Source organism: Nicotiana sylvestris, chromosome 4 (genome assembly GCF_000393655.2).
Source record: "Nicotiana sylvestris chromosome 4, ASM39365v2, whole genome shotgun sequence".
Taxonomy (NCBI): domain Eukaryota; kingdom Viridiplantae; phylum Streptophyta; class Magnoliopsida; order Solanales; family Solanaceae; genus Nicotiana; species Nicotiana sylvestris.
The window spans coordinates 16,774,319-16,791,331 of record NC_091060.1 but is presented as its reverse complement, the minus strand read 5'-3'; the positions used below and the strand labels follow the sequence as shown (position 1 = coordinate 16,791,331).

At 35.8% G+C, this 17,013-nt stretch overlaps 1 protein-coding gene across 5 annotated transcripts; it reads right to left on the bottom strand.

Moving 5' to 3' along the window:
* Positions 1-1,471: 1,471 nt before the first annotated feature.
* Positions 1,472-15,751, bottom strand: LOC104221840 (uncharacterized). 5 transcript variants are annotated; one of them, XM_070171769.1, is made up of 6 exons: positions 15,067-15,751; positions 13,442-13,603; positions 12,594-13,274; positions 11,299-12,401; positions 8,126-8,203; positions 7,840-7,950 (listed from the first exon to the last, which is right to left on the bottom strand). In XM_070171769.1, the coding sequence occupies exons 1-5, from the start codon at positions 15,424-15,426 to the stop codon at positions 8,173-8,175; spliced, it is 2,337 nt and encodes a 778-aa protein (XP_070027870.1). In that variant the 5' UTR covers positions 15,427-15,751; the 3' UTR covers positions 7,840-7,950; positions 8,126-8,172. The 5 variants fall into 5 exon arrangements, with proteins under 5 accessions (XP_070027868.1, XP_070027870.1, XP_070027869.1 ...); XM_070171767.1 differs by lacking the exons at positions 7,840-7,950; positions 8,126-8,203 and adding an exon at positions 1,472-1,559; XM_070171768.1 differs by having other exon boundaries at positions 7,840-8,203.
* Positions 15,752-17,013: the final 1,262 nt, after the last annotated feature.

Below are 17,013 nucleotides of genomic sequence, written 5' to 3'. Positions count from 1 at the left end.
CTATCCCGGGGCATCATAGCATGTCATGAATAAGGGGACATAGTAAACGTAACGACTCCCTTGGTTGGGAGTTGTGACTCCCCTATCCTTTCAATTTTTTGTTGTAATTATATACATATAGTAATTTTTTTTATTTTCTTTTTGTTTCATGGATCACAATCCCTCAATGTAGTTCGAAATAAAATATAATCAAAAGCTGAGAATCTATGCGCAGTGCTAACTCATCCCACTCAAAAGTATTCTGATTGTTGATAATTACAGCTACTTTAGTGTATTGGACATTAGTTTTGCTGGGAAAATTTCGTGGATGGTTATTTAAGTATTAGTCTACTGCAAAAAAGTAATTATTCTTTACTTTATCACATAAAGTCTTACAATTAAGTTATTATTCTTTATTTTATCACATTAAAATCATACAATTATTCACCAATTGATTTAAAAGTCATCTCATCTAAAAATGTATGTATTCGATTAAAAATTTTGCACATTGTTTAAATGACCAGATCACTTATTTGTAGGTCCACTTCTCACCCAAAAATATGAGAACCATTTAGCCCACATACTGATAATATAAAGGAAAAAATAATTAAAACGAGAACCCTAAAATAAAAATATTAAAATGTATTAAGCAGTTTCACAACAGGTTGATCTTCTCCAAATGTTCTTTCTTAATTTTTATCTCACATCATTATATTACGATTTGATTTATTGGGTTTTTTGCTACTTATTTTTCCTGGATAATGAAAAATTTATGAAAATATACTCTGTAAAGTAATTCTCGTATTACCTAAAGTTTTCAGTTTTCATGAGGGTCTTACTCCCTCTGTTTCATGTTAGATGATGTATTTTCCTTTTTAATATGTTTCAAAACAAATGACACATTTCTAAATTTGGAAATAATGTAACTTTAAACTCTTTCATTTTACTCATTTACCCTTAATGAGAAACTTTTATAGCCACACAAATATCATGGTCCCACAAACTTTTTACCTCTTAAACTTTTAAGACTACAAGTTTCAAAAGTCTTCTTCTTTTTTCTTAAACTCCGTGCCGAGTTAAACTATCCCATCTAATATGAAACGGAGGGAGCAGTTGTTAGTGTTATAATTTGTGGTTAAAAGCTATTCGCTGGTATCCTTCAGATATGCTAATAAGCTTTTTAACATATTTTTGTGATTTTGTAAGGGTGGCAGATCACTTCATATGTCATCACGATATACATATTTTAAAAAGTTACTCCAACAGTATTATCAATATATTATCTTATTAATATAACAATATAAAATATTAGACAAATAATAAATAAGATTACATGGACCAATTTTCTTTTGAAAAGAATATTTTGATGGGTCTTATCCGTATTAATTAATTTCATTCATCATCATTTCATTCGAAGTGTTCACACTACAAAAATATACATAGAAGAAAAACAAAAACAAGAAGGTAATCTTGACTTAGCTAAAGCGGCATCCCTGGTCTAGCATCTTCAAGGGCTTCTGTCGCGGATGTAGAAGGTAATTACTAGGTTCATCCATAATTTAGTAACTTTGGTTCGAATTCTGTACATGTGGTAAAAAAAACTCTACTAAGTAATTATAAATGATAGATTTTCAAACCTGATAAATCAATAATAGAACATTATGAAATTAACCAAGTATGAAAAAAACATGAAAGTTTGAAAAAATAGACAAGAACATATTGTTGAAGTTTGGCAAAATGCCAAAGTCCCACATTGGTTGGGAGTTAAGTTTGGGGGGATTTTTCCCCTATAAAAGAAGGCCTAATGTTTAGGATTGATACACACCTCTCATTTGCCTTCTCATCTGTTTAAGGTATTTGTATCTTCTCTCTTTAGTATTATTTCACTTGTATTTTTGGAGTGAAATAAAATATTGGTTGTGTCCGAGGAGTAGGCAAAATTAGCCGAACCTCGTAAATTCTGGTGTTCCCTTTATTGTTGCTTTATTGTCTTATTTATTATTTGGTGGCTGTCATAATTTTTGGTATAGTAGTTGTGACTTATTCACACTATATACATTTGGCTTCCGCAACAATTGGTATCAGAGCCAAGGTACTGTCTAAGTATGCTCTGTGGTTGCAGCATAGTCTGATCTTCCACATCAGAAAAGATTTATCTTGGTAACTGAGTCAAGGTTCTGTCTGAGTATGCTCTGTGGTTGCAGCTTAGTCTGATCTTCCACACCAGAAAGGAAATAATCTTGATTTGTGTCGTCAGCTATTAAATAATATTTGTGTCAAAGATGGGAGACAATAAACAAGAAGAATCTACATCAAGTGTCAACAATACGTCATCATTGGCATCTTCGCTTATGACAAGAATTGTGTCAAATGCGAAATTTGCGGTCGAAATATTTGACGGGTCCGGACATTTTGGGATGTGGCAAGGCGAGGTTCTAGATGTCCTTTTTCAACAAGGGCTAGATCTGGCCATTGAAGAAAAGAAACCAGATGTTATTGGAGAAGAAGATTGGAGAATTATCAACCGTGTTGCTTGCGGTACCATTCGATCCTACCTTGCTAGAGAGCAGAAATATCCATACACAAAGGAAACTTCTGCAAGTAAATTATGGAAAGCACTGGAGGATAAATTTTTGAAGAAAAACAGTCAAAATAAATTGTACATGAAGAAGAGACTGTTTCACTTCACCTATGTTCCTGGTACCACGATGAATGAACATATCACCAGTTTCAATAAGTTGGTCACAGATTTGCAAAATATGGATACAACTTATGATGATGGTGACTTGGCCTTAATGTTGTTGGCGTCACTTCCTGATGAGTACGAGCACCTTGAAACTACTCTACTCCATGGAAATGACGAAATTTCTCTCAGAGAAGTTTGTTCAGCTTTGTACAGCTATGAACAAAGAAAGCGAGAAAAACAGAAGGGCGGAGAAGGAGAAGCACTGTTTGTGAGGGGTCGTCCTCAAAATCAAACGAGGACAAAGAAGGGAAGATCCAAGTCAAGATCCAGACCCAGCAAAGATGAATGTGCCTTTTGTCGAGAAAAAGGGCACTGGAAGAAAGACTGTCCGAAGTTGAAGAATAAGGCCAAACATAACAATGGAAAGGCTATTATGGATTCAAATGTAGCTGATTGTGATGATTCAGACTTCTCATTAGTTACAACAGAGTCATCAACATCATCAGACATATGGTTGATGGACTCGGCTTGTAGCTATCATATGTGTCCCAACAGGGACTGGTTCGTGGAATTTCAAGAAGGAGAATATGGAGTCATCCACACAGCGGATAACAGCCCTCTTACCTCATATGGCATTGGTTCAATACGATTAAGGAACCATGATGGAATGATCAGAACATTGATAGATGTTCGATATGTACCGGATTTGAAGAAGAATCTCATCTCTGTGGGAGCCCTAGAATCAAAAGGGTTCAAAATCATTGCAGAAAATGGAGTGATGAGAGTATGCTCCGGTGCACTAGTGGTAATGAAGGCTAATCGGAAGAATAATAATATGTACCGCTATCGTGGCAGTACAGTTATTGGGACAGCGACAGTAACATCCAGTGACGACAAAGAGGCAGAAGCAACCAAGCTATGGCACATGCGCTTGGGACATGCTGGAGGAAAATCCTTGAAAACTCTATCAGATCAAGGATTGTTAAAAGGAGTAAAGGCTTGCAACTTGGAGTTTTGTGAGCATTGTGTTAAAGGGAAACAGACAAGGGTTAAATTTGGTACAGCGATCCATAATACTAAAGGCATTTTGGATTATGTACACTCTGATGTTTGGGGTCCTTCCAAAACACCTTCATTGGGTGGGAAGCACTATTTTGTAACCTTTGTTGATGATTTTTCTCGAAGAGTATGGGTGTATACAATGAAGAGCAAAGATGAAGTGTTGGGAATTTTTCTCAAATGGAAGACGATGGTGGAGAATCAGACAGGCAGGAGAATCAAGTGTATTCGCACAGACAATGGAGGTGAATACAAAAATGATCATTTCAATAAGGTCTGTGAAAATGATGGCATCGTCCGACACTTCACTGTTAGACATACACCACAACAGAATGGAGTGGCAGAACGTATGAACCGGACCTTGCTGGAGAAGGTACGGTGTATGTTGTCCAATGCTGGCTTGGGCAAAGAATTTTGGGCTGAGGCAATTACATATGCATGCCACCTCATTAATCGTCTACCATCTGCTGCTATTGATGGCAAAACACCATTTGAAAAATGGTACGGAAAACCTGCTGTAGATTATAACTCTTTGCACGTGTTTGGCTCAACTGCATATTATCATGTGACGGAGTCAAAATTGGATCCAAGGGCAAAGAAGGCTATTTTTATGGGAATTACTTCTGGAGTCAAAGGATATCGCTTATGGTGTCCTATGACAAAGAAAGTAATATTCAGCAGAGATGTTACCTTTGATGAATTTGCTATGGTAAATAAGGTAACAGAAGATACCAAACAAAATGAAGGTGCTTCTAAGCAGGTGGAGTTTGAGGGAAAATTTATTTTTCCTACACAAGAAGCAGAGGAGGAAACAAATGAAGATTACCCTCTGGAAGGAGAGCCAGTAGAGGAGATTCCAACTCAGGAATCTCAACAACAACTTGAATCAATAGCAACCAGCAGGCCAAAAAGAACAATAACGAAACATGTTCGTCTCATAGAGACGGTTGCTTGTGCAACCTCAATTGTAGCTGATGATGTTCCTACTACTTATAAAGACGCTGTTCAAAGTTCAGAAGAAGATAAGTGGAGGATTGCCATGAATGATGAGATACAGTCCCTTCATCAGAATCATACATGGAGATTGGCCAATCTCCCGAAGGGAAAGAAAGCAATTGGGTGCAAATGGGTATTTGCAAAGAAGGAAGGATTTCCTAACCAAGTAGATGTTCGCTACAAAGCAAGATTGGTGGCCAAAGGATATGCTCAAAAGGAGGGAATTGATTACAATGAAGTGTTTTCTCCAGTTGTAAAACATTCCTCCATTAGAATTATGTTGGCTTTGGTAGCACAATTGGATTTGGAACTAGTTCAGATGGATGTAAAAACTGCGTTTTTACATGGAAACTTGGAGGAGGAAATCTACATGACTCAGCCAGAAGGATTCAAAGTTGCTGGAAAAGAAAATATGGTGTGCAAACTTGAAAAATCGTTGTACGGATTGAAACAATCTTCTAGACAATGGTACAAGCGATTTGACGAGTTTATGTTGCGGCAAGGGTACAAGAGAAGCAAATACGATCATTGTGTGTATTTGCACAAGCTTAAAGATGGTTCCTTTGTATATCTTCTCCTATATGTTGATGATATGTTGATAGCTTCCAAGAATTCGGAAGAAATTGATAAGTTGAAGATTCAACTGAAGAAGGAGTTCGAGATGAAGGATTTGGGTGAGGCAAAGAAAATTCTTGGCATGGAGATAATTAGAGATAGACGTTCAAAGAAACTCTGTTTATCTCAAAAGGAATATTTGAAGAGAGTACTTCAACGTTTTGGCATAGATGACAAGACTAAGCCAGTTAGTACTCCACTTGCTTCCCATTTTAAGCTAAGTACTACTATGTCGCCAATGGATGAAGCTGAACGAGAGTATATGTCAAAGGTACCATACGCAAATGTTGTTGGTAGCTTGATGTATGCAATGGTTTGCACAAGGCCTGACATTTCACAAGCTGTTGGAGTTATTAGCAGATATATGCACAATCCAGGGAAGGAGCATTGGCAAGCTGTGAAGTGGATTCTACGGTATATTCATAATACTGTAGATGTCGGGTTAGTTTTTGAGCAGGAAGACAATCAGTTTGTAGTTGGATATTGTGACTCAGATTTTGCGGGTGATATGGACAAACGAAGATCAACTACTGGTTATGTGTTTACTTTTGCAAAGGCACCAGTTAGTTGGAAGTCTACTTTGCAGTCAACAGTTGCTTTGTCTACAACAGAGGCAGAGTACATGGCTATTACAGATGCTGTGAAAGAGGCAATTTGGCTTCAAGGATTGCTAAAGGAGCTTGGTGTTGAACAAAAAGGTATCACAATTTTTTGTGATAGTCAAAGTGCTATTCAATTAGCGAAGAACCAAGTTTATCATGCAAGGACGAAGCACATTGATGTTCGGTATCATTTCGTACGAGAAATCATAGAAGAAGGTGGAGTCACGGTGAAGAAAATTCATACTACAGAGAATCCTGCTGATATGCTGACAAAGGTGGTGACTGCGGTCAAGTTTCAACATTGTTTGGATTTGATCAACATTGTTGAACACTGAAGATTGAAGATGAAGACACAACCAAAATTTGTTATTGAGAGAGAATTGAAAATGTGGAATTTTGCCAAGGTGGAGATTTGTTGAAGTTTGGCAAAATGCCAAAGTCCCACATTGGTTGGGAGTTAAGTTTGGGGGGATTTTTCCCCTATAAAAGAAGGCCTAATGTTTAGGATTGATACACACCTCTCATTTGCCTTCTCATCTGTTTAAGGCATTTGTATCTTCTCTCTTTAGTATTATTTCACTTGTATTTTTGGAGTGAAATAAAATATTGGTTGTGTCCGAGGAGTAGGCAAAATTAGCTGAACCTCGTAAATTCTGGTGTTCCCTTTATTGTTGCTTTATTGTCTTATTTATTATTTGGTGGCTGTCATAATTTTTGGTATAGTAGTTGTGACTTATTCACACTATATACATTTGGCTTCCGCAACACATATGCGATCACATAAAATGACACTAGAATTTTCCTAGCTATATCAATTAATCTCAAGCCATAACTATTGCCTAACAGCCCAAAACATTCAAAATGAGAAATAACCATAACACCGGACATATAATCAAGAGCTGAGAATATATGCCCACGGCTAACTCTATGTAGCGAATCCCATGGTGGATTCGCCATTGAAACTTGAAAGAGAAACTAGGAAAAGAGAAAAGAAATTAAAAGCTAAAATTTCAGATTTTCATTCAACATACCATGACAATGCTCTTTCTATATGAATATAAAGTCCTAGAATGACTAAGGGCCTATCTGACATTACTAACAACTAAAGAGTCCTAATAAAAATAAAGCATAATTTTGAAGTTAAACTGCAATACGAAGACTTGGGCGTTCCTACCATTCGCTACATTCCATCTCCCTTATAGAAACCTTGTCCTCAAGGCTGATAAGCAAAAGTTGTGGGGCAAATCCGCAGGGTAAGTGAAATAAACTGCAACATTCCTCCAGATCAAGAGGATAATACTACCAGCTTTTCCTTTGACAGTTGAAAGTATATCCTTGCCAAATTCACTCTGGTGAAGACTTGCAGGCCTATTGGGACGTGGCGCAAAAATAATGGACTCATATAGAGCATAAACTAATGCTTTCTCTGTAGTAACAACACAAGCTTTATCATCCCCAAGATTGATAAATTCTCCAATGGTAACCTCATTTCTGTCCTCACCCAATTCATGGTCTAAAGACCTATGAGGCAACTTCTGTGGAAAATAATGTGCATACCTTATGTTCATAGCATCACAAAAACAAGAATTGCACCAAACAATATCAGGATACCATTTGATAACTGGTTTTTACAAATATGTGCACTTTAATCAACTCCATACAATCGCTAACAGAAGAAGCAACTAGAACTCTTTCAAGCAAATCATTTGTACTAGAAACCGAGACGAAATTGTTTCCAGTGGAAACTTCTTGTTGTGCATTGTGGACATAATATGATATCATGAATGTCCCACAAATAATATTTCTTTTTTGACAATTCATAGCAAATTGTTAGGACAATATCCGTAGCTTCGAGATTTGAGTACACATTTACAAATGATGTAATCAGGGACGAGACTCTAATCCATGTCAGCGCATCCACTCTATTAACAGATGGCAAAACTTTTGTTACCTTATTTATCCACAAGAAACTTCCATAGATCTTTAAAGAATTCCTTACTCTCCACAGGATAACTGTAAAACGAGAGTAACAATGACCATAGTGAGTCTAGAATCCTATTGATAGTTACTGCATTGGATGAATTAATTTCGCATTCCTACATTACAAACTTATTGGACTTCATCGACTTCGCAGAAGAACAATTCAACACAATATAGTTCACCAAGAACTTTAGTTTAAATGTATCACCTTCAAGGTTACTTCAAGCAGACACCTCAAAGAAATCATTACTGTCTTCACATGATCCCGCAAGGATGCCTCCTCCAGCTTCAAAAACAATACTTGGTTCATTTATTTTAAAGCCGTGAATGTAAATGTGCTGAATGAAGATGTGCAAACAGGAGGATATTATTTCGCACTCCAGATTCTTCAAAAATTTCTCTAAAGTTGCAGAATTAGTGGTCACTAATGAGTTCACACAAGAACTCCACAAAACTCTTGGGGACTCCACATCAAAGAAGTGAGTTGGAATCACTTCATTAGTACATCCCATCACCTTGTAAACATTCCAATAAGCTTCTGATTGCATTGTTTCAGCAGCACCCTCTTCGGCACTATCAACATTGACATGTCTGCACGTGGTAGGGAGCTCCATACAAATATAAGAAGTTGTAGCTATCATTTCTCTCTGATATTCTACTCAAACAATAATTGATCCGTTAATAGTAATGGAGAAAAATGCCATACACTTAACAAGCTTGAGAGCTTCTTTCGAATAACCAGTTCTAAGGAGATAAAATATGAAGGTGTAATGAACTATGAAAGGTTGAATCTCACAGTCCTTTTCTGTGATTTCAATCCACTGTTGATCGTGTTTCTTGGCCTGACTGAAAGTAACCATATTATCTGAAAACCATAATAGCTTCAACGCTTCAAAATAAGTGCTTATAATCGAACTACAACTCTCAACAAAATAAAAACCCGGATTGGTGTTGTCAACCTGATAAACACATGGATCCGGATACGAATAAGAATGTGAATATCCATGGTAATACTCATAACCATATGAATTTGGTGAACCATAGAAATATGAATCATCCACGGCTGCCTGGTTGAACATGGTAGCGGAATTGGGGCAGAGAATCGTCAGCTCTGATACCAAATATGGCGAATCCCACGGTGGATTCACCATTGAAACTTGAAAGAGAAACTAGAAAAAGAGAAAAGAAATTAAAAGCTAAAATTTCAGATTTAATGCTCTTTCTATCTGAATATAAAGTCCTAAAATGACTTAGGGCCTATCTGACATTACTAACAACTAAAGAGTCCTAATAAAAGTAAACCATAATTTTGGAGTTAAATTGCAATACGAAGATTTGGTCGTTCTTTCCATTCGTTACACTCTATAATAGCTTTTGCTATTGAAGTTTAGATTCCTGATAACTACAACAACTTTAGTGCAGCGGATAATAGCTTTTGCTATTGGTTGTTAGTGCCATAATTTGTTGTTAAAAGCTATTGGTTGGTATCCTTTACTTATGCTAATAAGCTTTTTAAAGTATTCTTGTGATTTTATGAAGGTGCTATATCATTTCATATGTCATCACGACACATATATATTAAAATTTTACATTATTAACAATAAATTATATTTTTATATAACTATATAACATATTAGACAAATAAAAATTAAAATTAGATGGTCTAAAACAAATGAATTGAAAAGAATAATATTTTGATGGATCTTATCCTTATTGGAGTAATTAATTTCATTCATCTCATCTCATTAGAAATGTTCTACCAACTACAAAAATATCTATACATGCAAGAAGAACTAAAACAAGAGCCTAATCTTGACAAGCTAAAGCGGCATCCTTAGTCAAGCATCTTTAGACAGTAACTACTATGTTCATTTGAACCTAATAATTTTGGCTCGAATTCTGTATATGTGTTAAAAACTTCACAAAATAAATATAAATGATAGATTTCGATCCTAGTAAATCAAATTGACTGTTGTAGAATCCTGAACAAAAGCCTCTAAAAGACCCTCTGAATAGAGTACATTATGAAATTAACCAAGGATATCCCTCTGAGATACATGAAAGTTTGAAAAAATAGGTAAGAACTATGCGATCACATAAAACCACCCTAGAATTGTCCTAGTCATGCCAATTAATCTCCAACCATAACTATTGCCTAACAGCACAAAACTTCAAATTGAGAAATAACTAATATGACACCAGACATATAATCAAGAGCTGAGAATATATGCCCATGGCTAACTCTAAGCAATCAATATGAGAGGGGATGAATTCTAAATTATTCCACTCAAAAGAGTTTAGATTCCTGATATACAGCTGCTTTAGTGCAACGGATAATAGCTTTTGCTCGGGAAGTTTCATGGGTGGTCATCCCAAGTATTAGTTTATTACTGGAAGGTCACTACTCTTTATTGATTTTGTTACATAAAAGTCACTCAACTATTCCCTTTAAAAGTCACTCTCACAGGAAGAAAGTATATATGCGATTGCATTTTTTGCACATTGCTTAAGTTGCATCGGAGGCGAAGCTAAGATTTCAACTTTGTGGGTTTTAAATTTTAGAACAGCGGTCAAACACTAATAACTAGGTTCTAAATTTACAAATAGTAAATATTTAATGAATTTCTTAACACGAATATACTGTTTGAGCAAAAGCTACTGCATTCAGCCGAACCTATATCTGGGCTTCTAGCTCCGCTTGCGAGTGGCATGCCATATCAATCACTTCACACAAAAAAAATATGAGACCTATTTTATAAACTATCACTTTGCTTCTGTGTTTCATCAATAGTCCTTTTCTTGGGTAAAGGCTCTACCCCCAACAATTGAATATAGAACCAGAAACATCAATTTATTGTTGTTAAGATTCTTCTGTCTCTGTGGCTGTTCATACATTTACACCATTTTCACGCAAGTACGATTAGCCTCAATGGATCAGTCGGCTAAAATCCAAAGCAAGAACCTTCAATCAATGTGATACTTTTAAATAAAAATAAACTAAAACAAACAAAACTCAAGAACAGTATGGAACTCATATATTCATTTATGCCAACTTTCTGTTCCCTCTTCGAGAGAAGAGAAAGGCGTAGTCTTGAGCAGTTTCATAGTTATTCACATTATTGTTCCCATGCATAGGAAGAAGATCGGGGAAGGGGTAAGGTATGCGTACACATTACCCTCCCCAGACCCCACTATGTGGGATTTTACTGGGTAGTTGTTTATGCATAGGAAGAAAAAAGATAAACAAAGACAAACACCCTCTAGGGAACACTATAACAACAATTAGCTTTTCAAAATTCCTAAATGAAATGTAGAAACACAAAAGGGATTAGCATTATGTAATATCACTTGTAAAGCTTTATTGGTCGTTTCGTCACTTACTCTGCTGCTGACGGTAGTATGGCCAAACTGTTAGCGGTCAGTTCTTCTGAAGATGACTCAAACTTAGGGTCAAAGCTCATTGTGTAATGCAACTCAATTTGTAGCCGCTGATGAAGGGGCGTAGACGCCATCAAACCCTTCTTCACATCAACTTGTAACTCCCTAATAGGGATTGCCGCCAAAAAACTCTTAATGTACTCTTTACATGCCTCTTTACCTCTGCAAACGATGCTGGATTCTTCTTTGTTTTCAGGCACCATGTCCGTGCAGACGAAGGTTGATTCTTCCTGCATTTTGACTGTGCCACTGGTGCTAATGACAATTTTGCCTTCATCGGCAGCCTCTTTCATATCACTTTGCTCCTTTTTATTGCTAGATGGTTTATCCTCTGATTGTTGAGTCTCGCTAGGTACTTGAAAAATTGTCGTGTCTTTGTCGAATTTGAGGATATAAGCCTGATTACAACCCTCAAGAAGCCTCTCGCCAAGTGTGTCAATGATATAGTACGCGTCTTTTTCAACCTTGAGGATAAAGAAGTGGTCATTCCAACTCACAATGTAAACAAAGGACTCTCCATGACAAGGAGTTTCTCGAGCAGATTTAGAAATCTCATCCCAAATGTTGTCAAAAGACATGGCACTGTGAAGGAAGTCAAATCCCTCCTCTTCTTCGGTTCCTTCGGGATGAAAGAACCCAACGAATGATTTTTCCGAGGCTACTGAGAGTGGACGCACTTTAGCTTGGAGGACTGTCTCGAGGTCAAAATGCTTATCTGGGAAACGTTCCCTATAGGTCTCTTTTTCACAAAGATCCCTCCACTGCAGTGAACCTTCACGGATAAGACAATCAAGTTGGGACTTGATCGGCATATCTTTAGGATTCGAGTGGAACCAATCAGCAATCACAGCAACCAACGCTGTACAAGCACTTTCACCTGCAGCTCGTTCACTTCGTTGATCAATCGAAGCAAAGAAGATCTGAGTCTGCAGCTTCATTTGTCCATCCCGGCTTATTATCTCTTTCTGCTCCCAACTACCCACAGCAAAACTGTCGTCTCCAAATTCGGAAAATTGATTTGCAGAACCTTCCTCAGATTTGCACCACTGCAAGAATTACACAAATCAGCAAGACAATTGATACAACTTTACAAGTACAGTAGCTACAAAAGAAAGCTATCAAGCTCTGCTATCTTCAATTCGACAGGCACACTGGTGAAGAAGTATAATAGTACAAATTGCACTTGGATACTGGGATAATCAAACATGACAAAGAAAGCAAGAAAAACGGACACCTACCCCTGAAGAAGACTCATCAGATGAGCAAAGCTGTCGGCGATCAAAGTCTATATCGTCCCCGCCATCCTCTCCATAATGTTTCTTCAGCAACGGCTCTCCCTTGGTTTTAGGAGATCTGAAACTCAACTTCCTCTTCTTCCAGGGGAGAATTCTGCGTTTTGAACTCTGCTCTGCAGTTTGATTTTGTAGTGCTGCAGTTGTATCCGCAGGGTATCCGTGCCCTGCATCTGAAATATGATTGCTATGATGGACTAAATCCTCGTCTTCGCTGCTGCTTGTGTTTGAGTATAATGATCCACTAGCATGGTTTGCATATGCAAGTGTTTCATAACTGAATGACTTCCGTACACTCCCATCCTCCTTTCCTTCCTCTGAATCTCCTTCTTCTGAATCATCAAATGAATCCGTGTCGAGTGGATAGCCATAATCGGTGTCCTCACTTCTGACCGAGTTCCTTCCATCACTGCCTTCCTCTTCATGACATGCCTTCTTGTGTTGCCTAGCAGATAATCCCTTGAGAAATTTAACTTTCAGCAGACCTGCTTTTAAAGCAGAAACCTCATTTCTCTCTGTCAACAAAACCTCTCCAGGGTTTGGAGATACTGGAGCAGACATGATAAACTTCGGAATGGTCTCTGAAGCTTCGTGACCATTCCTCAATTCCACAAGTCCGAGAGATAGCTGTCAAATATATGAACATGGCTTTAGATGAAACAGCTGCAGAGATATATATATATATATATATATATATATATAAGTAGATATGAAATATACTGATTAAATAAAGTATTCACATGGCTGCACTAATAGAGGAGAGCAAGCAAAAGGTATGTTCTAGTTTCTCTTACACAGAGTGAAACGCAACTTTTGAAGCTGCCAATAGAGGCTTCCAAAGGAATTGCAATTTCAATGCCGTCTTCTTTGTCCCTAGCTAGAGAAGCAAAGTCTGCAAGGTTCAATGACGCTGCAGCAAGTATGTTTACCTTTTGATCTGGTCCTCTGCTTGTACCCTGATTTATTAGAAGTATGAATAAGTATATGACACGAAGAAAAGGCGGAGAACTTGAGAAATTAGTGTAGATGAAAGCTCAAACTGAAAATAAAGGATTAGTAATATACCAATGGATTGAAATATACGATTATGAACAACAAGATAGGTCTCGAAACAGTGAAAGAAACATGCAACAAAGGCCAAAGCCATGCCCGCGAAACAATTAGCCATAAGAATATGCTTGCAACCGACCAATAACACCTCCTATTGTTGGATGCATAAAGAGAACAACTATGGAAATTGGAACGGCATATACTCCAAGGTTCTTAATCAATGCTACAACAACAACAACAACAAGGACGATCCAGTAAAATCCCACTAGTGGGGTCGGGGAGTGTAGTGTGACCTTACCCCTACCCGAGGGAGTAGAGACGCTGTTTTCGAAAGATCCTCGGCTCAAGAAACTCTTAATCAATGCTAATTTTTAATTAATAACAGACTATGCCAGTAGTATGGATTTTTCTTCCTTTTTTTTCAAAAAGAAAAATATGATGAATATAGTAGGTCTCACCATCCATATTACATCAATACAAATGACCCCCACAAGCTCAAAAAGTGGATCCATTAAAGACAATCATTACATTCCAAAAAGCTTAAACTTTTCACTCCTAACGCAAGTCAGGAATAGTATCTTCACTATTCAATTTTTTAGACAGCAATATATCAAACTGGATTATGTTAAAACTCACTTTAACCCACTAAGTTACTAGGAGTAATAAAATTCGGTAAAAACCATACTGATAATGAACTTTATGAAGCAACTCTAGTTTAACACATCCTCTGAAGAGGCTCATACAGATGCTGCTGAAATATACTGAATCACTGTGACCAAATAATCAAAACCAAGCATGGATTATTAACCAATTAAAGAAAACAAAAAGTATCCTAATTTGAGGAAATTCAAGAAATATTCATCCCAAACAAGTTATATGACATGATCAGGATTCATAACACAGTACAAAAATCAAGAAAGGTTCACCACCACCACCAACAACAACAACTAAATCTCAGTCCAAAACAATTTGAGGTCGGCTATATGAATCCTCACTTCTCCATTTAAGCTCAATCCATATCATCTTTTTTTGTCTTAAGTTAGGTACTGGGTGAGCCTTTCTTCTGTTAAAAGGGGACGGGCAAGAATGGCTCACCTGTACTTAATTTAAGACAACAAAAGCACGAACTAGTTCTCAACAAAAGTCAAGTTCCAGCTACTATATAGTCAAGATATTTGATCCCATTCAGTAATTTTCTGATAACATAGAGTTTCAATAGCTATATCACAGAAAAAGACAAAAACAGTTTCAATAATAGGGGAGGTAATCAAATTCCCTAGAGTTGGATTCAGTATTCTTATTGCATAAGAATATAACAGCCAAAAACCCAAAAGACTAAAAGGATCAGAGATCAAAGAAATAAACTCACATTGAACACAGTAAAAGCAACCTCCCAAGGATGAAACACACCATCTTTATTAGCTGAAAAGTTACAAACACTCTGAAACTCCTCATTCCATTCAACAACACCATTTTCCTTTAAAGACTCTTCCTTTGTAAAATTCTTCTTTACACTACTACTTCTCCTTGTAAGAGAGCTCAAATTCAAAGAACTACTCTTTGAGCCTTTCCACTTAATTTCAACTCTTAATTTTTCAAAATCTTGGAACCCCATTTGCACATTTGACATAAAGTTGAAATCTTTAAGACAATTAACAATAATCTTAGCCTCAATTTTCTTGGATGATAGTGGTGGCCATGGCCTCCACTTCATCATTTTCACTACCATTTTTTATTTTTATTTTTGCTTTTGCTTTTCAATCAAAAATACTAAAGACCCAAATCAAGAAAATACCCAAAGATCAATTTTTGACAAGAAAGAATCAAAGTGATCCAAAAACACTATAAACCCAGAACAAGAAAAACACAAAAAGATCACTTTTTTGTGCTTATATAGGGAAAAAAGTGATCTTTGTTTGAAGAATTGTGGGATTAAGAGTGGATAAAATGGGATTTACTTAGGATTAGGTGTTATGTGAAGAGGGATTATGAAAGTTAGTTTGGAATCAAATGGCAGAGAGAGAAAAAAGGGAGGGTGATGAATATGATACTGAGGACTTGAGGAGAGTGCATGTAGTAGACTTCTATTTTTATAGGACTTCTTCTTTTTCTTTTTACGTTTTCTTTTTCGTTTATTTTGGTGAATTCAATTTACTTTTGAGGAAAATATTTTAATGCCACGTTAAAGATTTACTAAAAACTTGTTAAAGATAAGATCTTATACTTCTAAAATAAGAACTGTCAATGAAATATACTTTTTTATCCTTAACTAGTATTAGTACCCGCGCGGATGCGCGGATACTAATCATATCAAATATTTAAGTTATTTGGATTGTATGTAAATAATCTTAAAATTTACACTTTCTCAATAAATATAGCTACAAAGTAAAATAATAACTCATATTTACGGCAAAGCACAAAGGTTGATACGATATAAACGATTCTTTGATTACAATGTGACTCTTATACTACGACTTGAACTCTTATTTGGTATGATTTTATTTTTCAAAAAATATTTCTATTTTGAAATTTCAATTTCTAAAACTTTATATATATATATATATATATATATATATATATATATATATATATATATTATAATAATAATAATAATTAACTTTATAATGATGCAAGTGAAGATATTATCCTTAATTTAAAATTCACTTTAATCGGCTATCTAAAAATCTAAATGATTCTTTGGCCGGATTTATTTCAGTATGACTCCACTTTAAGTTTATCGATATCTCTAGCCCCAGAATTTGAATTTTTAATACCCTATATATACACAAAATTTGTTCTTTGAATCATTAAATGTCAAATTAGTTGATTATTATTATATAACATTGCATATGTTGTCTTAAAATTGTCCAGTAGTTTATTTTTCGACACCATACTTGGTTAAACCTCAATGCAACTACTCAAATTGCATTCCAATTCAAATTCGAATATCATATCAGTTTGTTAGTAATAGTGATTTTTTAAAAACGACACATAATGTAAATTAAAAAAAATATTCTAAGATATCCTTATCTTATAATCTATGTATTTGAGTTGAAAAAAAATATATTTGAAATCGATGAGATTAAACTTTTAAAATTTTTATACTCAACAAAGATGAAACATAAGAAGAAATTTGTTGTCATCTTTTATTTCTCGTTTTTAGATCTTTCTAATATTTATTTTCTTTTATCTTATTTTTTATGTCACTATTTCTTTTGTTACAAAAAATTAATTTATTTCACTATAAACGGATGAGTTTTGATAAATTGTCTTCATCTGAACTTTAATTATATTTTTAGTCTTTAGTGAAATTATT

Excerpts from the sequence above, each read along its gene's own strand:
- LOC104221840 (XM_070171767.1), bottom strand. The coding sequence starts at position 15,426 with ATGGTAGTGAAAATGATGAAGTGGAGGCCATGGCCACCACTATCATCC. Across the intron at positions 13,604-15,066 it reads TTGCTTTTACTGTGTTCAAT|GGTACAAGCAGAGGACCAGA; the intron begins GTGAGTTTATTT and ends CTAATAAATCAG. Across the intron at positions 1,560-11,298 it reads ATACTACCGTCAGCAGCAGA|AATTCGAACCAAAGTTACTA; the intron begins GTAAGTGACGAA and ends CCACATGTACAG.